At 38.7% G+C, this 19458-nt stretch overlaps 1 protein-coding gene across 1 annotated transcript in view; it reads left to right on the top strand.

The window, feature by feature from the left end:
* The window catches only part of SLC49A4 (solute carrier family 49 member 4), a 140635-nt gene that overhangs the window by 10144 nt on the left and 111033 nt on the right, over positions 1-19458 (top strand). The window contains exon 2 of the mRNA XM_004467150.5: positions 12361-12454. Coding sequence (XP_004467207.1) covers positions 12361-12454 — 94 coding nt within the window. The remainder of the gene's footprint in view (positions 1-12360; positions 12455-19458) is intronic.

Raw genomic sequence — 19458 nt, 5'->3', positions numbered from 1 at the left:
GCCCTAACCACTGAGCCAAGTCCACTTCCCTGTATATCTTTTTGGTTACTACTTGAATGGTATATATTTTTTCAGTCCTTTCACTTTCAGCCTCATTGTATCTTTGAATTTAAGGGAAGTCTCTTACAGATAGCATATAGTTGGGTCATGCTTTTTTATCCATTCTGCCAATCTCTGTCTTTTGACTGGAGAGTTTAATCCATTTACATTTTTTTTAAGGGTAGACAAGGAATAAAGAGTTTAAGAAACTAGAAAAGAGATTAAGTGCACAATCTGAGACATGGATTGTGGATGTGCTACAGGGTTAGATGTGCGTGTGGGGCCCTGGGTTAGGCCTTCTAAGACCTTTCCTCCTCCTCTTTCCTAATGTTGGGAAGGGGCCCCAGCTATTTGCTGTTCTGATTGTTTGCCTTAGAATTTCTGCCTGTTAGCTCTCAGGGGACCAATGGGAAGCCTGTTTAGAGTATCTGGGGTTTCCCCTTGACCCCAGAAAGAGTTCCAAATGGAACCTCATAGACAAGGTCTCGTGGGGTCTTTCTGGCTTTCTTAGTAATTCCAGGGGATTTCTGTGCAGGGTCTCATGGCCATGTTCTCTGCCAGCCATCTTCTCTGCCAGGTCCCAGCAGCCTGCCCTCTTTCCTTATACTAACCTGCTTCAACTGACCCCTCAGATAGTTTATGCCTAAGGCAGAGCTAAAGGGCAATGGTCATTCTTCTATAGCTGGTTCCCACTGTTTAGGAGGAGTAGGCCCTGCCTGACAGAGCATAAAACCCTCTTGCTATTCTATTAAGGTTAAGGGAAGACAGATAAAGCACCATGGTTGGAATTGGATTAAATTCCCATGTGACTAGTATCTTGTTCTGGAAGGCATTGATTCTGGAAGAAATAAACCTAGTTAGAGTTTAAGATACAGGATAAAGAAGATGGTGGTAAGCAGGCTGAAAAAGGGAGACCGGCAGTGGCATACGGACCATGAGTGAGAAAGACCAGGTCCCTTCAGAGACTGCATCCTCCCAAAGTTGATGGGAAACAGGATTCTTCTTTGAGTTTTTTTATGCTATTGATTAACTCTAAGGAGAGATTGTGGTAGACCTACTGGGTTTGGTATAAATTGCCAGCCCCAGTTCCCATAGTAACCATTTAAAGTCACTACTGATAATACAGGACTTTTTTGTCATTTTGTTAATTTAACCTTTGTAGGTCTTATACCTATTTTGTCCTTCAATTCTTCCATTAGTGCCTAATTTTAATTTGTTTGTTTATAAACAAATAAATAAGTCCTTAGCCTGACTCATTTCAATTGTCTTGTCTTCAAGTTAGTGGATTCTTTGTTCTGGTAGCTCCAATCTCCTCTTGAAAACCTCCTGGGCATTTTTGATTTCAGTTATTGTGGTCTTCAACTCCAGTAGTTCTGTTTGATTCTCTTTTAAAATTTCTGTCTCCTTACTAAGATTCTCATATTGCTTATTCAGTTTTGTCCTGATATCCTTTAGTTCTTTCTCCGTGTTTTCCTTCATCTTTTCTTCAGCATTTTTAAGATCTTTTTTTAAAAAGTCTTTAGGATTTCCACATTCTTGTTCCCTTTATTGCTGTTTTCTGGATTTTTATCCCCTTCCTTTGAATGGGCCATCATTTCCTGTTTCTTTATCTTCCATGTTTTTGTTGTACACTGTATATTTTAATATTTTTAAATGCTAACTCTGGGATTTTTTTTCTGTGAGATGTCTGTTTCTTGATTTTTTTAACCAGCTGGTGATAAGACAGAGATTTTCTGTAGCTTAAGTCCTCCTATCAGGAAGATCTTTCCAAGGTGAATGTCGTGTGCTAGGCCTTCATCTTTTATGGGCCTCTATCTTGTCCTGGGTTTCTGCCAGTTAGTTGTTTTGGAGTTCCCCTGTTTACAGGAGTTTGAATGCTCCCCCTGTTTCCCAGGAGACACACTTCCCACTCCCAGGTTTTTAAAGCAAGCCTTTACCCCAGACTGACCACTTCTATAGCTTCTTACACCCCTTTCATTGTCTCAAGCTGCCTTTGCCTGGAGAGCAAATTCTGGGAACTGGAAGGCACACCAGAAACAGAGTTCCCAAGTCAGTCTGTCCCAGCCCAAACAGGGCCAGGAACCCATAGACTAGCTCCATAGTTCCTTGGGGAGGGAATCAGGAAGGGTGCTAAGAGCTCCTTCCACAGCTGCCCAAAGCTGAACTTTTTTGACCTACCCGTCAAATGCAGCCCTTCAACTAACTGTCCCCTACAGCCCTCAGGATGGGTAGTGTCTTTAAGTCTCCTCCACCTCCACTTTTGTCCAGGACAGGATGGAACAATGGCCACCCTCAGAGCCAGGCCCCCAGTCATCCGAAATTACTAATCAAAAACTGTGATCAGTGATCATCTGTGCCCACCCCTGATCTTGGGGAAGAGGACTTTTAAGTTCCTTTCTGTCACCACTGAGTTAGTTAGTGTCGCGACCTCACTAAACCCTGCCAAAACATTGGGGGATGCGTACCAGTAACCCTTACACAGATAGAGCAATTTACTGGTCTTTACCAAATTTTACCAGCCTCTTCCTCCCATTCTTCCCTGGATGCTGTACAATGTTTGGCAGGCCTCTGGAATTTCAAAGTACTTTTTTTTTTTTTTTTAAGATTTTTTTATTTTTCTCCCCTTCCCTCCAGCCCCAGTTGTCTGTTCTCTGTGACCATTTGCTGTGTGTTCTTCTGTGACCGCTTCTATCCCTGTCAGCGGCACCGGGAATCTGTGTCTCTTTTTGTTGCGTCATCTTGCTGTGTGAGCTCTCCGAGTGTACAGTGCCATTCCTGGGCAGGCTGAACTTTCTTTCCTGCTAGGCAGCTCTCCCTACAGGGTACGCTCCTTGTGCATGGGGCTCCCCTATGTGGGGGACACCCCTGGGTGGCACGGCACTTGTTGCACACATTAGCACTGTGCGTGGGCCAGCTGCACACTGGTCAAGGAGGCCCGAGGTTTGAACCGTGGACCTCCCATGTGGTAGACAGTTGCCCTATCCATTGGGCCAAGTTCACTTCCCTGTAAGTATTTTAATTCCTGCCTATTTAATATTAATAGTTGTTTTGGTGGAGGACTGAATCCTGGAGCACCTTACTCTGCCATCTTCCCATAATCCTCCCTTTTTGTTTGTTTTTAAACTAAATTGTAGATTTTATTCAGATTTTTACCAGTTTTTCCACTAAGGTCTTTTTTTCCCCCTGTTCTAGGATTCAATATAGAATCCCATGTAACAGATGTCATTCCTCCTTAGTTTCCTCCAATCAATCACAGTTTGCCAGTCATTCCTTACAAGGTTGGCAAAATTTAGGGGAAAATGCTATTTTGTAATTTCTTTTTACTTATCTTTTTATCAACAACAATTTTCAATTCTGTTCTTTAAATTTAGCCTTGTTTTTAAAGGTAGAAACATGGTCATTTTTATCCTTCTTATCATACTTGTATCAACTGTCCTTGGACAGATAAATTAGGAACTACCTATTTGCTTTATAAAATAAGCCACTTATAGGAGTTTTTTTAATAGTTCCTGTGACTACATAGTGAATTTAATTTTATATTTCCCATTTGTTGAAGCAACACAAAGTATATCTTTTAGAAAAAAATAATTTTCCTTAGTAGTTCGAGAAAGCTAATACAATTTCATTTGTCCAAATGGGGGTTCTTGTGGGGTTCTTCCAGCAGCCATCTTGTGGGGTCTCCAGGGCCACGTGTTTCATAGCCATGTTTTTCTGCCAGGTCCCAGATTCGTCATTTTATTCCCTAATATAACCTACCTCCTCTACACATATATAAAGCAGCTTTTCCTCATTCCTGTTTAGTAAAGTATCTTGCTTTTTGGTGGGTAGGTGCTTGTCTGGCCTTCCGGCTGACATGGGTCCCACCCACTTAGCATAGAAGACCAGTTATCTCCCCAAGATAGGTTTTACATCTCAGTTATTTTCATTTACCAGTAAAGGAGACAGAAAAGGATCAACTAGTAATATAATAGGATAACTAAGAGTGAGTATGCCCTAGAAGCCAGGTAAAGAAAGTTTCAAGAAGATCGCAATCAAATGTGTGCTAGGCCCTGGAGATATACCCCTCATAGAGCCTTCGTTTTAGTAAAGAGATCCAGGCAGCAAAGAAACAAAATGAAATGTTTTGAATGCTTTGGAGAAAATTAAGAGAAATAGGGAATGTGGTTGGGGATATGTTTTATATCATTATATTTGTCAGGGGAGGCCTCACTGATAAGGTGTTTTTGAGCAGAGACCTGAAGGAAAAGGAAGCCTAACATGTCAGTTCTGGGAAAGACTGTTTTGGGCAAAGGGAATGACAAGAACAAGGTGCTTAATTTGTTTGGAATATCCAAGAATGAGCAACAAGCCTTGTGTGACTGGAATAGGGTCAGAAAGGGAAAGAGTGGTAAGAGATGAGGTTGAAGACATAGTGGGAGGCTGGATCATGCTGGGCTTTGTAGGCCATTGTAAGCATGTTGGCCCTTAGGAGCAAGGAGGGAAGCCGTTGAAAAGCTTTGAACAGTTAGTAAAATAACGACTTGACTGTTATCTTGAGAACAAGAGCCAGAGCAGAGAGACCGGTTAGGAGGCTAGTGGAATAGCTCAGATGGGAGCTAATGGTGGCTTCCAACTGGGTTGATAGTAGCGGTGGATTTGAGAAGTGGCTAGAGTCTGGATATATTCTGAAAGTAAACTCATCAATGAATTGGATGCAGAGTGTAAAGGAAGGAGAGAAATCTAAGATATTTCTCAAATTTTTAAGCGTGAGTAATCTGGAGAATAGTGCTGCAATTTGCTGAGTTGTAAAGATTGTGGAAAGAGCAATTTGGGGACTGATGGCATGAAGCTCAGGAGTTTGAAATGCCTATTGGATACAAGTAGACAAGTTAAATTGTCATTTGGATATATAAATATGGAGTTCAGGGGAGAGGCCTGAGGTATAAATTTGGGGGTTGTCAGCCTATAAATGGTATTTAAAGCCTTGGAACTAGATGACATCACCTGTGGTAAGAGGTGTAGCTCCAGAAGAGAGCTGAGGACTAAGCCCTGGGGCTTTCTCACATTTAGAAGTTGGGGAGATAAGGAAAAATCAGCCAGTGAGGACTGAGACTAGAACTTTGGCTTTAGCAACACGGAGGTCTTTGGATCTTTGGTGTCCTTTATAAGAACAGTCTCAGTTGAGTATGGGAGTGAGTTCAAAATAAAATGTAAGGAGAGGAATTAGACAGTAAAAGGAGGCATTTCTTTCAAGAAGTTATGCCATAAAAGGCAGCAGAGGAATAGGGCAGTAGTCAGAGGGAATGTGGAGTTGAGACTTTTTTTTTTTTACATATAAGAGATAGTGAAGCATATCTCTGTAATGCATGGATCCAGTAGAATGGGAGAGTGGGGGTGGGAATAAGGAAGCTGGAGGGAAACCGCTGTAGCTATGCCCTTGAGCAATCAAGATGGAATGAGATGAGATCCTCCGGAGCACAAGTTGGCCTTAGTTAGGACCATTGACAGTTAGTTCTTCAGTAGTAACTGAGAGGAAGGTGGTGAGTGTAGCTACAGGTACAGGTAGTCAGTGATGGGAGCTTGTGAAAGTTATGTTCTTCAGAAAATAGGAAGCAAAATATTACCTGTCAAGTGAGGATAGAGGAGCAGTGATTGGTCGATTGAAGAGGGAGGATAAGCAATGAAACAATTTTCTAGGAAAGTGGTGAACACATGGATGCAGGAATTTTAGTAGGGATGTTGGGCAGTGCTAAGGATCCACTTTAAGTTATTGGCCACTAATTTCAAGTGAGATCAGTCAGCATAGGTATGTATTTTCCTCCAAGCTGTTCTGCAAGTACAGGCATGAACAGAGTTGGGAGAGAAAGAGATTTAACCAGAGTTGGAACTAAGAGTAAAACTAAGAAAGTACAGGCCGGGAGTAGGTAGTATATGCTAGAGTGATATTCCAATGGACCATGGAATCTAAGCCTGGGTTAAAGAATATAAGAGAGCATGTGAGGTGAGTATAAAAAGGCTCCAAAATGACCCATTTTTACTGAGTCAAGAATTGGTATTAGAGTACTGAGGGGAGCGTAACTAAAAAGAGTGGAGCTCATGTTTGAAGAATGGGGTGCTTGCAACTGAAATTATGTTGCGGGTGTAGTTATGGTAAAGAGAAGGTCAAAGTATGACCTTAGGTGGTGGATGCCTGATCATGAGAGAAGAGGTCAGGGAACAGAGAAGCTAGGATATCGAAAGGATCATCTAGTGGATATTGAAATCACCAAGATTTAGGAAATAATAGTGTCATAGGGAAGAATAATAAGCCCTGAAGTCGTCAAGAAGTAAGGTGAATGACTTGGGGACGGGTATGGTGATCTGTAGACAACTGCAACAAAAAATGGTAGTAATATAGATTGGACAGTAGGCAGCACAAGACAGTGATCTCTGATTGTCTGTATTTATTGCCTAAAGATAATTTCCAGGCAGATAACAGTGTAGAGATGGGGAACCCAAACAGAGCCTAAGTTGAGAAGATATAATTGAGAATTTGAAGAGACCTAAGAGAACTAGAATTGTTAGGGTATAGTATCCTAGAAGAGAAAACTGCACAGAGAAAGCTCTGGATCTACAGGGAGTTCCTCTTGAATCTTCAGTTGAGAACTGATCAGCATATACATGTGAGGAAATTGTCTAAGGCTGAAGAAACAACCACTGAAAAGGAGCAGACTGAACAATTTCCAAAGCTCACACAGGGGCAAGAATAGTTCGTATTCACAACAGCCAGAATGAAGAAACTTCATAATACATAACTTATGAGAGATAAATTAGCCCAAAACCAAAGGCTGCTCTGTTGCAACCAAATAAAGCTTAAAAGTAAGTCTTGGAAAGATCCAGTTGTATCCAAGTAACTTAACTGCATCTCAGAATATAGTTCAAAATATTTTTTTTTAAATAACAAAAAGGAGTTCAAAGAAAACCCATCACTCAAAGTAAAATTTAGAATGTCTGGCATCCAAATCAGAAATTAGCAAGCATGCAAAGAATCAGGAAAATACATCCAATGAAGAGGAGAAAAATCACCCAATAGCAACAGATGCAAATGACACAGATGATAGAATTAGTAGACAAGGACATCAAAACAGCCACTATAAATATAAGCCATAGACTCAAGAAGGTAGAAGAAAGCTTGAACATGTTAAGGAGAGACATGGAAATATATATATTTTTAACCCATATTAAACTTCTTTGGATGAAAAATATGTCTGAAATGAAAGATACACAGGGCAGGATTAACAGCATGTTAGATACTGCAGAAGAAAATATCAGTGAACTTGAGTACATAGCAGTAGATGTTATCAAAAATGGAACATAGAAAAGGACTTAAAAAAAAGAGCAGTGTATTAGTGAGTTGTGAGACACTTTTAAAAGCCTGATAGACACATAATTGGAGTCCTAGAAGAAGAGACGTGAGGGGGTAGATGGAGTGAAATGGAGTAAAGCAAAAAAAAAAATTTATAGAGGTAATGGCAGAAATTTTTCAAATTTGATGATATCTGTAAACTTACAAATCTAAGAAATTCAAGAATCTCAGCAGAAGAAACATGAGGAAAACTATACCAATGCACATCATAATCAAATTGTTTAAAACCGTAATCAAATTATTTAAGGAGAAAAAATACTGAGGAGCTTTAGGGAGGAGAGAGTAAAAGTGATCTGGAAGTGGGAAGGGAATCAATACCTTCAGGGGAGAGGTTTCATTGATAGTAAGAAGGTGAAGAGGAGAGATTGAGAACATAAAGGATTCTGCTGATTATGACTGAGTGTTTCCAAAGGCACAGTGGGAAGGTTTCAAGAGTTGGGGAGGTGGGGGAGATGAGGTCAGAGAAGGGGATCTAGATGCCTTACTGAATACCTCAAGGTCCTTACATAAACCAGAAAACAAGTAGAGTGTGATTAGTCCCAATAGACTAATAGTCCAAGGCAGATTTGGGATGATGTGGCATTCACTGTTCAAACTAGATGAGCTGTGGATCTTGTCAGGAGCAAACAGATTTCCTTTTCCCTCCAAATGGGGAATCTGGGGAAGGGTGCTTACCAGCCAACCTTTGTGACCATTGCTGATTTCCCAGGCTTCTGCTCTGGATGTGTTTGGTTGGTTGGTTGTTTTTCAATCAACTTCGCATCCTGATCCTTTTATTTTTTATTTTTTAGCCTTTCCTTTACTTCTTTTTCCCCCTTTTTATTCTTTTTTTTTTTTTTTAAAAGATACATAGATCACACAAAATGTTACATTAAAAAAACATAAGAGATTCCCATATATCCCACTCCTCACCCCCCCAAATCCTGATTCTTAAGCCAACTGTTGTAGGGGTCTTCGATTTCTATACCAAATAGGCCCCAGGAAAAGGGCTTATCTGTCTCATCCATCGAAAGGAAGTCTCTAGATTATGGATTTGAATAGAATTTATTCTATTTGAATAGAATTTATTTTTGTTTTAAATTATGTCAGTTTTTCCAAAATTGTTCTTATACCTTTAATTCCTTTTATCAGATGATTTTGCCTTCACAACCTAGTACTGTAACCACTTGGGACTTATTTATATAAAGATCCTCAGTGTCTAAAAAGCCAATTTTCTTTGAGTTTGCATACCTATCCTACCCAAGGTTATCTGATATCTTTTTTTTTTTTTAAGATTTTGTGTTTTTTTAAATTTATTTCTCTCTCCTTTCTCCCCCACTCACATTGTCTGCTCTCTTGTGTCCATTTGCTGTATATTCTTCTATGTTTGCCTGCATTCTTGGCAGCACTGGGAATCTGTGTCTCTTTTTGTTGCATCATCTTGCTGCATCAGCTCTCTGTGTGTGCAGTGCCACTCCTGGGCTGGCTGCACTTTTTTCATGTGAGGCAGTTCTCTTTGCAGGGCACACTCCTTGCATGTGGGGCTCCCCTATGTGGGGGACATCCCTGTGTGGCACGGCATTCCTTGAGCATTTGCAGCACTGTCTGTGGGCCAGCTCACCACATGGGCCAGGAGGCCTTGGATTTGAACCCTGGACCTCCTATATGGTAGGCAGACGTTCTATCTGCTGAGCCACATCCGCTTCCCTGATATCTTTTTAATTACCTGGAATTTTTGAGTTATGCTTTGTCAAGATTTGGATGAGATGAAGAAAGCAATCTATTCAAGACTGAGTATCAACTGGGATAGAGTGAGCAACACCTGGAAACAATTCAGAATAAACAAGAAAGCCACCAAGCTGTATCTGCAAGGCTGTTTTAATAATTAACTTTTTACAACTTCTTCATTTTAAATGTTTATATTACCTGTTATATTGTCATATATTTGACAAAAAGTATAATTGAGTAAAAAAAAAAAGTGCTAATCTTCAGTGGTAATACCAGCAGGCTAGTTATTTAGACCATATGGCCATAGACAAATTTCCACTTCTCTCTTGGTGACTGTTTACCTTAATTATGATCAAAATATTTAGGGAAAAAATATGGAGAATATAAGCCTTTTAGTCCCAGATCTATAAAATTTTATTAAATTATCTCATGAGACACTCAGTATAATTTTATAAGGGCAACATTTTGCAATTTTAGGATATTTACAACTGTGTATGTACTTTTTATTAATCATGCTCTATTTCCTGTGGCCATAATATGGTTTAAAAATCTGTTTTCTCTTAGTAGAAGCAGCAAATGAGCCCAGTTTTCTGTAGTAGTCCCGCTAAATTATATTACTCATATTCAGATTATGTAAGAATATTATAAAGTTAACTCAGCTCATATCACAGATTATCCTCAATGAAGCATGTCTGCTACTGGTCTGGATATCAAGTGTATTTTCCTTGCTATGTTTATCTGCATAAGTTATAGTTTTCTTGACTTTCAGTTTTCTTCAAGCAGACAAACCTTTTGAAAATCCATTTAACCATCTCCTAATTTCCAAGAAAAGTTTGACAAACCAAGAAAGGTTCAGGCCATTCTCTGTGTGATATTGTTTAAGAAGCTGTTGAGGGAAGCAGATGTAGCTCAAGTGATAAGGCTTCCGCCTACCATGTGGGAGGACCCAGGTTCGATCTCTGGGACCTCCTGGTGAAAAAGAAGAAGAGAAAGCATGCCTGCACAGTGAGCCAGTACCCACGTGGTGAGCTGAGTGCCCGCACAAATGCCTGTGTGGTGAGCCAAGTGCCCACGTGAGTGCCTGCATGGTAAGCCAAGTGCTCATGTGAGTGCCCACGCGGTGAACCAGCGCCCGCACAAGTGAGTCATGCAGTAAGATGATGGCACAATAAAAGAAAAACAAAGGGGAGAGTCGAAGTGAAGTGCAGCAGAGACTAGGAACTGAGGTGGTGCAATTGACAAGGGACCTCTCTCTCCACATCAGAGGCCCCCAGGATCAAATCCCTCTGTATCCTAGAGGAGGAAGATGAGAAGAGAAGACAAAAAAAGAGAAATCACACAGCAAATGGACACAAACAGCAAAAATAGCAGGGCAGGGGTGGGGAAAAATTAAAAAAAAAAAAAGAAGCTGTTGAATATTTGAAGAAATTTGAAGAAATGTGAATATTTGAAGAAATTTGAGAAATTTGAAGAAATGTGGTTACCTTTGCCACTCCTATTTAGTGTGAGCCACTTGTTAGAAGTGGTTGCTACAAACAGTAAGTAAGTACTAGTTGATGCTTTACTGAACTATGGTAATCAAGATAGAATGAAATGCACTGATTCAGAAGTGAGAAGCTGACTTTAGTATTTCATTAAAATAGACAAAGGATTCATGAAGTAGTAGCAAGTTCCCAATGACTGGAAGATGGTAGGCTATCTAACTGTGAAGGAAAAAGTAAGGATTAGAGGGGAAAATGAGGATCTACATGTGATAAAACTTTGTAATCACAGTGGGTAATTTAGTTTGCCAAAAGCCTGCTGATGCACAGTACCAGAAATCTGTTGGCTTTTATAATGGGCATTTATTTGGGGTAAAACTTACAGTTCCAAGGCCATGAAATGTCATATCAAGGCATCAGCAGAGATGCTTTCTTACAAAACTCAGCTACTATTGATCCTGGCATTGTTGCCACCTGGTGAAACAAAATGGCCACTGAGCTCTGCGGAGGTCTCTGCTTTTGCCTCAAGAATCTGCCATCTCTTGGAGCTCAGCAGTGAGCAATCAGGGATAGGGTTTGACTCCTCTTGAGCTGTACTGTGAGCCCAGCCTCTTTCAGCCTCCCGGGGGCTTCTGTTTTCCTGCAGTCCTTTCTCTCATGCAGCAGAATCAAACTTGGCAACTCCCTTTTCCTGTGTCTGTCCCTGTGAGTTCTTTTATGTCATATCCAGCAAGAGGGTATGACTCAACCTGATGTAGTCCAATCAGATGCTCTAAAGCAATCTTATCAAGCAATCTAATCCAGGGCCCTTCAACTGAATTTAATGCAATCAAAGGGTATCACACCCAGAGGAATAGTTTACAAATATAATCTTTCTCTTTTTGGGATTCATAAAATAATCTGACTGCCACAGTGGGTCATAATCTAAATGTACTTTTCAAGAGTGAGAAATATTTGTTTTGATAACAGACTTCTCTGAGGCTAGGAATAAATTCTGAAATTCTTGTATGTTGAAATAATATTATTTTTCGTGGATGAAGAGAGTACTGTGATAGAATGCTCTTTGATTCTGTACAGATAATTCCACTTTCTTTGCCGTTATCTATGTGACTGACCCTTGTTACACATTTTTTTAATTGATCGTATTTGGAATACAAAGGATAAAGCTATCTAATTTATGTTATCAAGAAATATAAAAAGACCATTATTAAATTAATAATCAAAGACTTTTAGAGGGTCACTTCCTATGACTCTGTGACAAACAGTAGCTGAATGTTAGATAAAATATGTAATTGGCCAGTTGTAACTTTTTGAGAAAATTTAAAGCAATAATCTGTCACATTACATTGCTTTTTAGAGACAATTTAGAGATTTTTATTAACAGTTAGAATTTTTATATTGGTGATATAAAACTAAAAGTATCTAGACCTTTAAAGTTATTTTCTATATTTTTAAAGTGTTATGTCTGAAAAAACAAGCATATTAGCCCTTTATTTTGAAAACTTGAGGTTAGTAGAATTTCTCATTCTGTCTTTGATATGATCATTCAAATTTTCTACTGAAGTTAGAATAATTTCATATTCAGCATATAGAGCCCCCTCTCCTCACCCATGTTGGGAATTATTTTAAAAAGACATAATATTGGAATATAGTATTAGTATGATTGAGTTTAAAAAATCATTATTCCTAATATTGGACTTACTTGAAGAGGAAATAGAAAATAATCTATATATTTTTGTTTCATTTTAGGTCTTCGGATAACTGTGCTTCTGACATCCTTCCTTATGGTTTTGGGAACTGGTCTAAGATGCATACCTATATCAGATTTAATGCTTAAAAGAAGGTAAATCCTAAAAACCTTAAAAAATTTCCCCCTACTTTTCTCTTTCATTATGAGTATACTATATATGTTTGGCTATAAGCTTTTAGTAAACAGTCCCATTGTTAGGAGGATCAGTAGAGAGTCATATTTATAGAAGCACTTATTTTATACTCTACATGATAATTCATTGGACATTTATTAGGTGTCATGTAAGAAACTATACAGTTGTGTCAATTAAAAAAAAAAGAACAAGTTAATCTTCATGCTCTCTAGAAGGTATAACTGTGGGAGGATAATGGTATAACATAAGGAGAATCATATAGTTAATAGTATAGAAAAGCTATAAAATGCCCTGGGAGAAGTTTTGACTAAGAGTATCAAAAATAAGTGTTCTTAAAGGAGGTACTAATTAAACTAGGCATTGAAGAATGAGTAGAATGTTGATAAATGTAGTTAGAGGAAAGGTAATTCCAGGCTGAAAACAGCAGGAATGAAGACATGGAAGCAGGTAAGCACAGGCCTCTTCTGAGAAAGGTAAGTAGTTTCATTTGTGTACAGTGGTGGTTTTGTAACCAGTTCTATGGAATTATTCTTAGGAGGTACGTGTTTTATGAAGATTTTAAAATTTTATTTTCATTTTGATTATACCACTAATACTCTTCAATTAAAATACTTTTTTATTGATTAGCATATCACTTTCTTTAATTAGTGTTTCTCAAAGTAGGATCCTTGGATGCAACCTTGACAGTTACTGAGAAATGTTTCTCTTTAAAAAGGTCCCATGAGTTACTCAAGTTTGGGAAACACTGGTCTACAAAACAAGATATAAGAATAGGATATAATAAAAAGAGGTTAGAAAAGAATATCCTGATTATGAAGGGTCTTGATGCATTCTAGAGAATTGAACTTTCCTTACTAGACCATGGTGGCAGTTGGGAGCTACTTAGGTTTTTTTTGTTTTGTTTTGTTTTTGTTTTATTTTGGTTTTTTTAGGTACCAGGGCGGGGGATTGAACCCAGGACTTCATACCTGGAAAGCAGGCGCTCAATCACTTGGGCTATATCTCCTCCCTACTTAGATTTTTTGTTTTGTTTTTCCTTTAAAAATTCATTGAAGTTTATCATTCATACATGAACATACATAAACAATAAGTATGTAGTAAAAGTTGTGAACTTACAAAACAAACATGCATATCATCATACAGGGTTCCCACACATCACCCCACCACCAACACCTTGCATTGTTTTGGAATATTTGTTACAAATGATGAAAGAGCATCATCGAAATATTACTGGTAACTGTAGTCCATATCTTCATTTGGTGTATTTCCCCCCAATCCTCCCAATAGTAATACCTTGTATTAGTTATGTATTTGTTATAGTTCATGAGAAAATGATCTCTTATTCTGTTAACCACAGTCCATCATCCACCGCAGGATTCACTATGTTATACAGTCCAACGCCTTGTACAGTAAATTCAAAGTGTACCCTCAGTGGCTTTTAATTTCATCACAGAGTTGTGCTGTCATTACCTGAGTCAGTTTTAGAACATTTTCATTACTCCAAAAGGAAAAATCCCTTATCCCATTATACCCCCCTATTGTACTCTTAGAATTGATACAAAAATATTACACTACTTCTGTTAACTATTGTCCATAAGTTATATTAGTTGTAATTTTCCCGTGTATTACCATATTCTTTTTATTTAAATATACTTTTTTAATTTTAAACTTAGATTACATAAATGTTACACAAAAAATATAGGGGATTCCCATATGCCCTGCTCCCTAGCCCTCTCACATTTTCCCACATCAGCAACATCCTTCATTAGTGTGGTACATTTGTTACAATTAAACACATCTTGGAGCATGGCCACTAAGTGATGATTATAGTTTACATCATAGTTTACACTCTGTCCCACACATTTTTGCAAGTTATTACATGATATACAGTAGCCTGTGTCTGTCATTGAAATGTCATTCAGGATAATTCCCAAGTCCCAAAAATGCTCCCAAATCGCACCTATTTTTCCCTCTCCCTCTACTCAGAACCTCCAGTGGCCATTGCTTCCACATCCATGATAAAAGTTCTTCCACTGTTAGGATCACAGCAAACCTAGAGTAGAACAACTGTTGTTAAGTCTACTCCAGTCCATTGTCCATTTCCCAATCCTGAGGATGCTTTGATGATAATGCCCTCTCTACCTCTATTTGAGAAGGGGCTTAGGTCCCATAGGGCAGATGGATGGGACTTTGTTGCTTGCAGTTGCAGACTCTGTTCCTTGAGATAGTCATGGTTGGTCATCTTCTCCTTGTTAGTTGTCCTGGGTAAGTCCCATGAACTGGAGACTTACTTAGGTTTTAATCAGAGCAGCATTGGGATCAAACATGTGATAGTTAAACTACTGATTTGTGGTGTTTAGGACTGATTATAGTGGCTAGCTACTGCTGGCAGGAGACCAGGGAAGATGCAGGGAGAGCCCAAGCTGAAGTTGTTCTTTTGTTCATGTGTTAATTTAATACTATATTCATTCATTCATTCAACAAAATTCAATGCTCTTTCTGGGCATTGGGAATATGACAAAGAACATAAAATAAAAATCCTTACCTCATGGAGTTACATTCCAGTCAGGGAGACCAACAATAAACTACATAAATAAGTAAAGCATATAGTAAGTTAGATAGTATCATGTGTTATAGAGAAAAAATAAAGTAGGCAAGAAGGACTTGAAAAGGCAGGGGAAGGATGGTGAAAGCTCAGAAAGAATGTCCAGGAAAAACCTTGGGAAAGATAACTTTTTTGAATAAAGATGTGAAGGAATGAGCAATGCAATATCTTAGGGACAAGCGTTCCAAGCAAAGAGAAGAGCAAGTGTAAAGGGCAGAAGGAAGGAGCCCACCTGGCAAGCAGGCCAGTTAGGCCGGAGCCCCCTGAGTGCCTTGATGGGAAGAGCAGTTACAGGGTGGTAGTAGGGATGTGGGACCAGTTTAAGATCTTCAACTTTTCCTGAATTAGGAAGGCATGGGAAGTTTTGAATTGAGGAGTGACATGATCACAGGCTACTATATTGAGAATAGATTGATGCTGGAGGTCAAGGGCAGAAGTGAAAAGACCAGAGAAGAAACTAGTACAGTAACCACTTGAGAGATGATAGTGGCTTGGGCCAGGGTGGTAGCAGTGGAGGCAGTGAGAAGTGGTCAAATTCTCATATTTTGAATGATTAGCTGACAGACTGGCTGTGGGAATAAGAGTCCAGGATGACTCCTTGCAGTGGGAAGTTGTGGGAATGGAAAGGATGGCATGAATGTGAAAGAAAACATGGGAGAATAATATTAGAGATGATATGATTGAGGTTTCACTCTAGAGACTGAAAATCTTTATTCCATTAACAGAGATGGTGAAGGCAGGAGGAGGAAGGAATGGATTTTATTTTATTTATCCACCCCCCCCCCCATTGTCTGCTCTCTCTGTCCATTTGCTGTGTTTCTTTTGTATCTGCTTGTATTCTCATCAGCTGGCACTAGGGATCTGTGTCTCTTTTTGTTGCGTCATCTTTCTGCGTCAGTTCTCCATATTTGTGGCACCACTCCTGGGCAGGCTGCGGTTTTGTGCAGGGCGGCTCGCCTAGCACAGGGGCCACTCTTTGCACGGGGAGCACCCTTATGTGGGGGCATCCCTGTGTGGGCCGGCACTGTTTGTGTGCAGTAGCACTGCGCGTGGGCCAGCTCACCACACGAGCCAGGAGGCCCTGGGTATCGAACCCTTGCACCTCCTATATGGTAGGTGGACACTATATCTGTTGAGCCATATTCACTTCCCGAGGAGTGGATTTTAAAGACAAGATGTTGACTTTTGTAAAATAGAATTTTTCTCTTTCAAGAAAATTTAGAAAACAAATATTTTCTATCTTAAAAGAAAGACAGCAAAATCACTTGGATTACTGTGGAAAACAAGACGTCATTTCCCATTTTCCTGAGTTGGGTTTTAACAAAAGAGTTTCATTATTGTATTGGAGATACCTTTAATTTTTCAAACATCCACAGTTTTTCCCTCTCACTTTTAAAAAAGATTGAGGTGTAATTCATAACCATACAATCAGTCATTTTACAATGTACAATTCAGTGGCATTTAGTGCATTCTTAGTTCCAGGCAATCATCTCCTCTCTCTAATTTCTGAACTTTTCCATTACTCCAAAAGAATACCCCACATCCATCAAATAATCACTTCCCATTTCCCCCTTGCCCACATTCCGTGGCAACCATTAATCTGCTTTCTTTCTCTATAGATTTGTCTATTCTGTCCATATAAAAGGAATCATATAGTATGTAACCTTTGTGTCTAGCTTTTCACTTAGTATAATGTTTTCTAGGTTCATTCAGGCTGTAGCCTGTATCAGTACTTTATTCCTTTTTATAGCTGAATAAAACTCCATTATAAAATATACCACAATTTACCTATCCAGGGGAAACGGACTTTGGCCCAGTGGTTAGGGCGTCCGTCTACCACATGGGAGGTCCGCGGTTCAAACCCCGGGCCTCCTTGACCCGTGTGGAGCTGGCCATGCGCAGTGCTGATGCGCGCAAGGAGTGCCGTGCCACGCAAGGGTGTCCCCCGCGTGCGGGAGCCCCACGCGCAAAGGAGTGCGCCCGTGAGGAAAGCCGCCCAGCGTGAAAAGAAAGAGCAGCCTGCCCAGGAATGGCGCCGCCCACACTTCCCGTGCCGCCAACGACAACAGAAGCGGACAAAGAAACAAGACGCAGCCAATAGACACCAAGAACAGACAACCAGGGGAGGGGGGGGAAATTAAATAAATAAATAAATCTTTAAAAAAAAAAAAATTTACCTATCCATTCATCCATTGATGGACATTTGGGTTGTTCCTACTTAGGGCTATTATGAATTAGGCTGCAATAACTATCGTGTACAGATTTTTCCTGCAGACATTTGTTTTCATTTCTCTTGGATGTATACCTATAGGTGGAATTTGCTGGATCATATGGTAACTCTGTGTTTAACTGTCTGAGGAACTGCCAAACTGTTTTCCACAGCAGCTGCACTATTTTATATTCCCACCAGCAATGTACAAGAGTTCCCATTTGTTCACATCCTTACCCATACTTACTTTCCAATTTTTTACCATTTTTAGCCATTCTAGCAAGTGTGTACACAGTTTTATTTTGAACATCCACAGTTTTTAAATATAAATGTCAATATAAGCTTGTATTCAGCAATGTATTCTTTAAAAATGCCTATTAATATTTTATAAGCTTTTCTTCTGTCTTGGACCAAGTATGTTATTACTTCTCTGCAGTCTTATATTCTTTTACATCCCTTTCAGATATAAAATTCTAGGAGCAATAAGGATTGACTTTCTCTAGGTATGAAAAAAAAAAATAGAACACATAATTATAAACATAGGCAGGAGAGATAAAAAAAGGGAAATAAAGAGTTTAGAGAGACTAGATCTTTTATAAAAAAAGGTAGAAATTGAATTTTTCAGTCATGTCTTTATAATAAAGAATGGTAGGAATTTTATCCCTTTGAAATAAATGCATGTATTTCTTTTAAGCAGTATTATTAACAATGCAGTACACAGCTGTTAAAATGAGAATGTTATGATTAGAATATGTGTTTTTAACCAGTAGTTTCAATAGATAGCCACTTTTAGGCTTCAAGGCCAGAAATGAAACAGCCATTTGTCTCTGTTTCACCTAGAACTTTTCAGGCTTCTGAGCCAGTATTCTGGAATAGTGCCCCCTCACCCTTAGCTTCCTGTGTCTTAGCTTCCCAAGGTTTCAAGATATGTGAATAGCAGCTTTCTGATGAGCCCTTTCCTTAATCTAAACTATTTTTACCATGTTCCTCATGGTGTCCTACCTCTGTAAACTATCAGTATTTCTTTTATATGCACTGTAGCAGGGAAACTTCAGGAAAAAAATTATTCTGACTCTTTTATTAACAGCATAAATAAATAAGGAACTTATCATAATGCAATAGAAAGCATTTCTTCTATATCTGGAAGCAAATCATGCCAATAAAAATTGTAGATGGAATATCTCTATAGCAAAAGTAATATTGGCCATTAATCATAGGTGTATTCAGTGATTCCCTTAACACATGCCACGCTGCCATTCAGAGTTATTTTCATTGGTGTTAATAATAGATAACATTTACTAAGATGTGTTAGTTAAATAGTATGTTTCTAGTGGAGCGGGAGTAGCTCAGTGGTTGACTGCATATTTCACATGTACAAAGTCCCGGGCTTAATCCCCTGTCCTTCCTAAAAAAATATGTTTCTAGACAATATCATTTCCTAGATTTTCTAAAGCTATACTCTGCTTTGAAATGATTTGCAGCTGGCAAAATTATATTTAAAATGACCATTAATAGGAAAAGATGGATTATTTAATAAATACTTTTGTGACAACTACTTAGCTTTCTGGAAAAAAATAAAATGAGGAAAAAGCAGCTAGATTCTTGCCGTACCACTTATATAAATTCTAGTTGGATTAAGCTTTAAATGTAAAAAACCAACCATCAAAGTATTAAAAGAAAATGAGACAGCTTTTAGTATTCTTAAAGTGGAGAAGGCCTTCCACCTAAGACATAAATCCCAAAAGCCATAAAAGAAAACATTAATTAATTTGACTATGTAAAAATTTAGAATAATATCATGCTTTTTTTCATATTTGCCAATACAGATTTGTCTAATTCTTGCTTCAGTTTCATTTTTTAAATGTTGGAAAGTTGAACATCTTTTCTTAAGTCTGTCTTTTGTATTTCAATTTGTTTGTTCACATCCATTACTCATTTTCCTATTGGGTTGTTATTTTTTTAACACAGAGTTATAAAACAAAGTCAAAAGACAAATGAAAAAGGGGATGTATTTGCAACAATAAGAATAATGGGTAATTTCCTTACCTTAAAAGAATTATTTTGAATCAAAAATTTTAGTGCAGTATATAGTGGAATAATACGCAGCTATGAAAAGGAAGTAAAAGTTCTATGAGTACTGATATGGCAAT

This window comes from Dasypus novemcinctus, chromosome 4 (assembly GCF_030445035.2).
Source record: "Dasypus novemcinctus isolate mDasNov1 chromosome 4, mDasNov1.1.hap2, whole genome shotgun sequence".
In the NCBI taxonomy this organism is placed as follows: Eukaryota; Metazoa; Chordata; class Mammalia; order Cingulata; family Dasypodidae; genus Dasypus; species Dasypus novemcinctus.
This window is presented reverse-complemented; position numbering and strand designations above follow the sequence as displayed.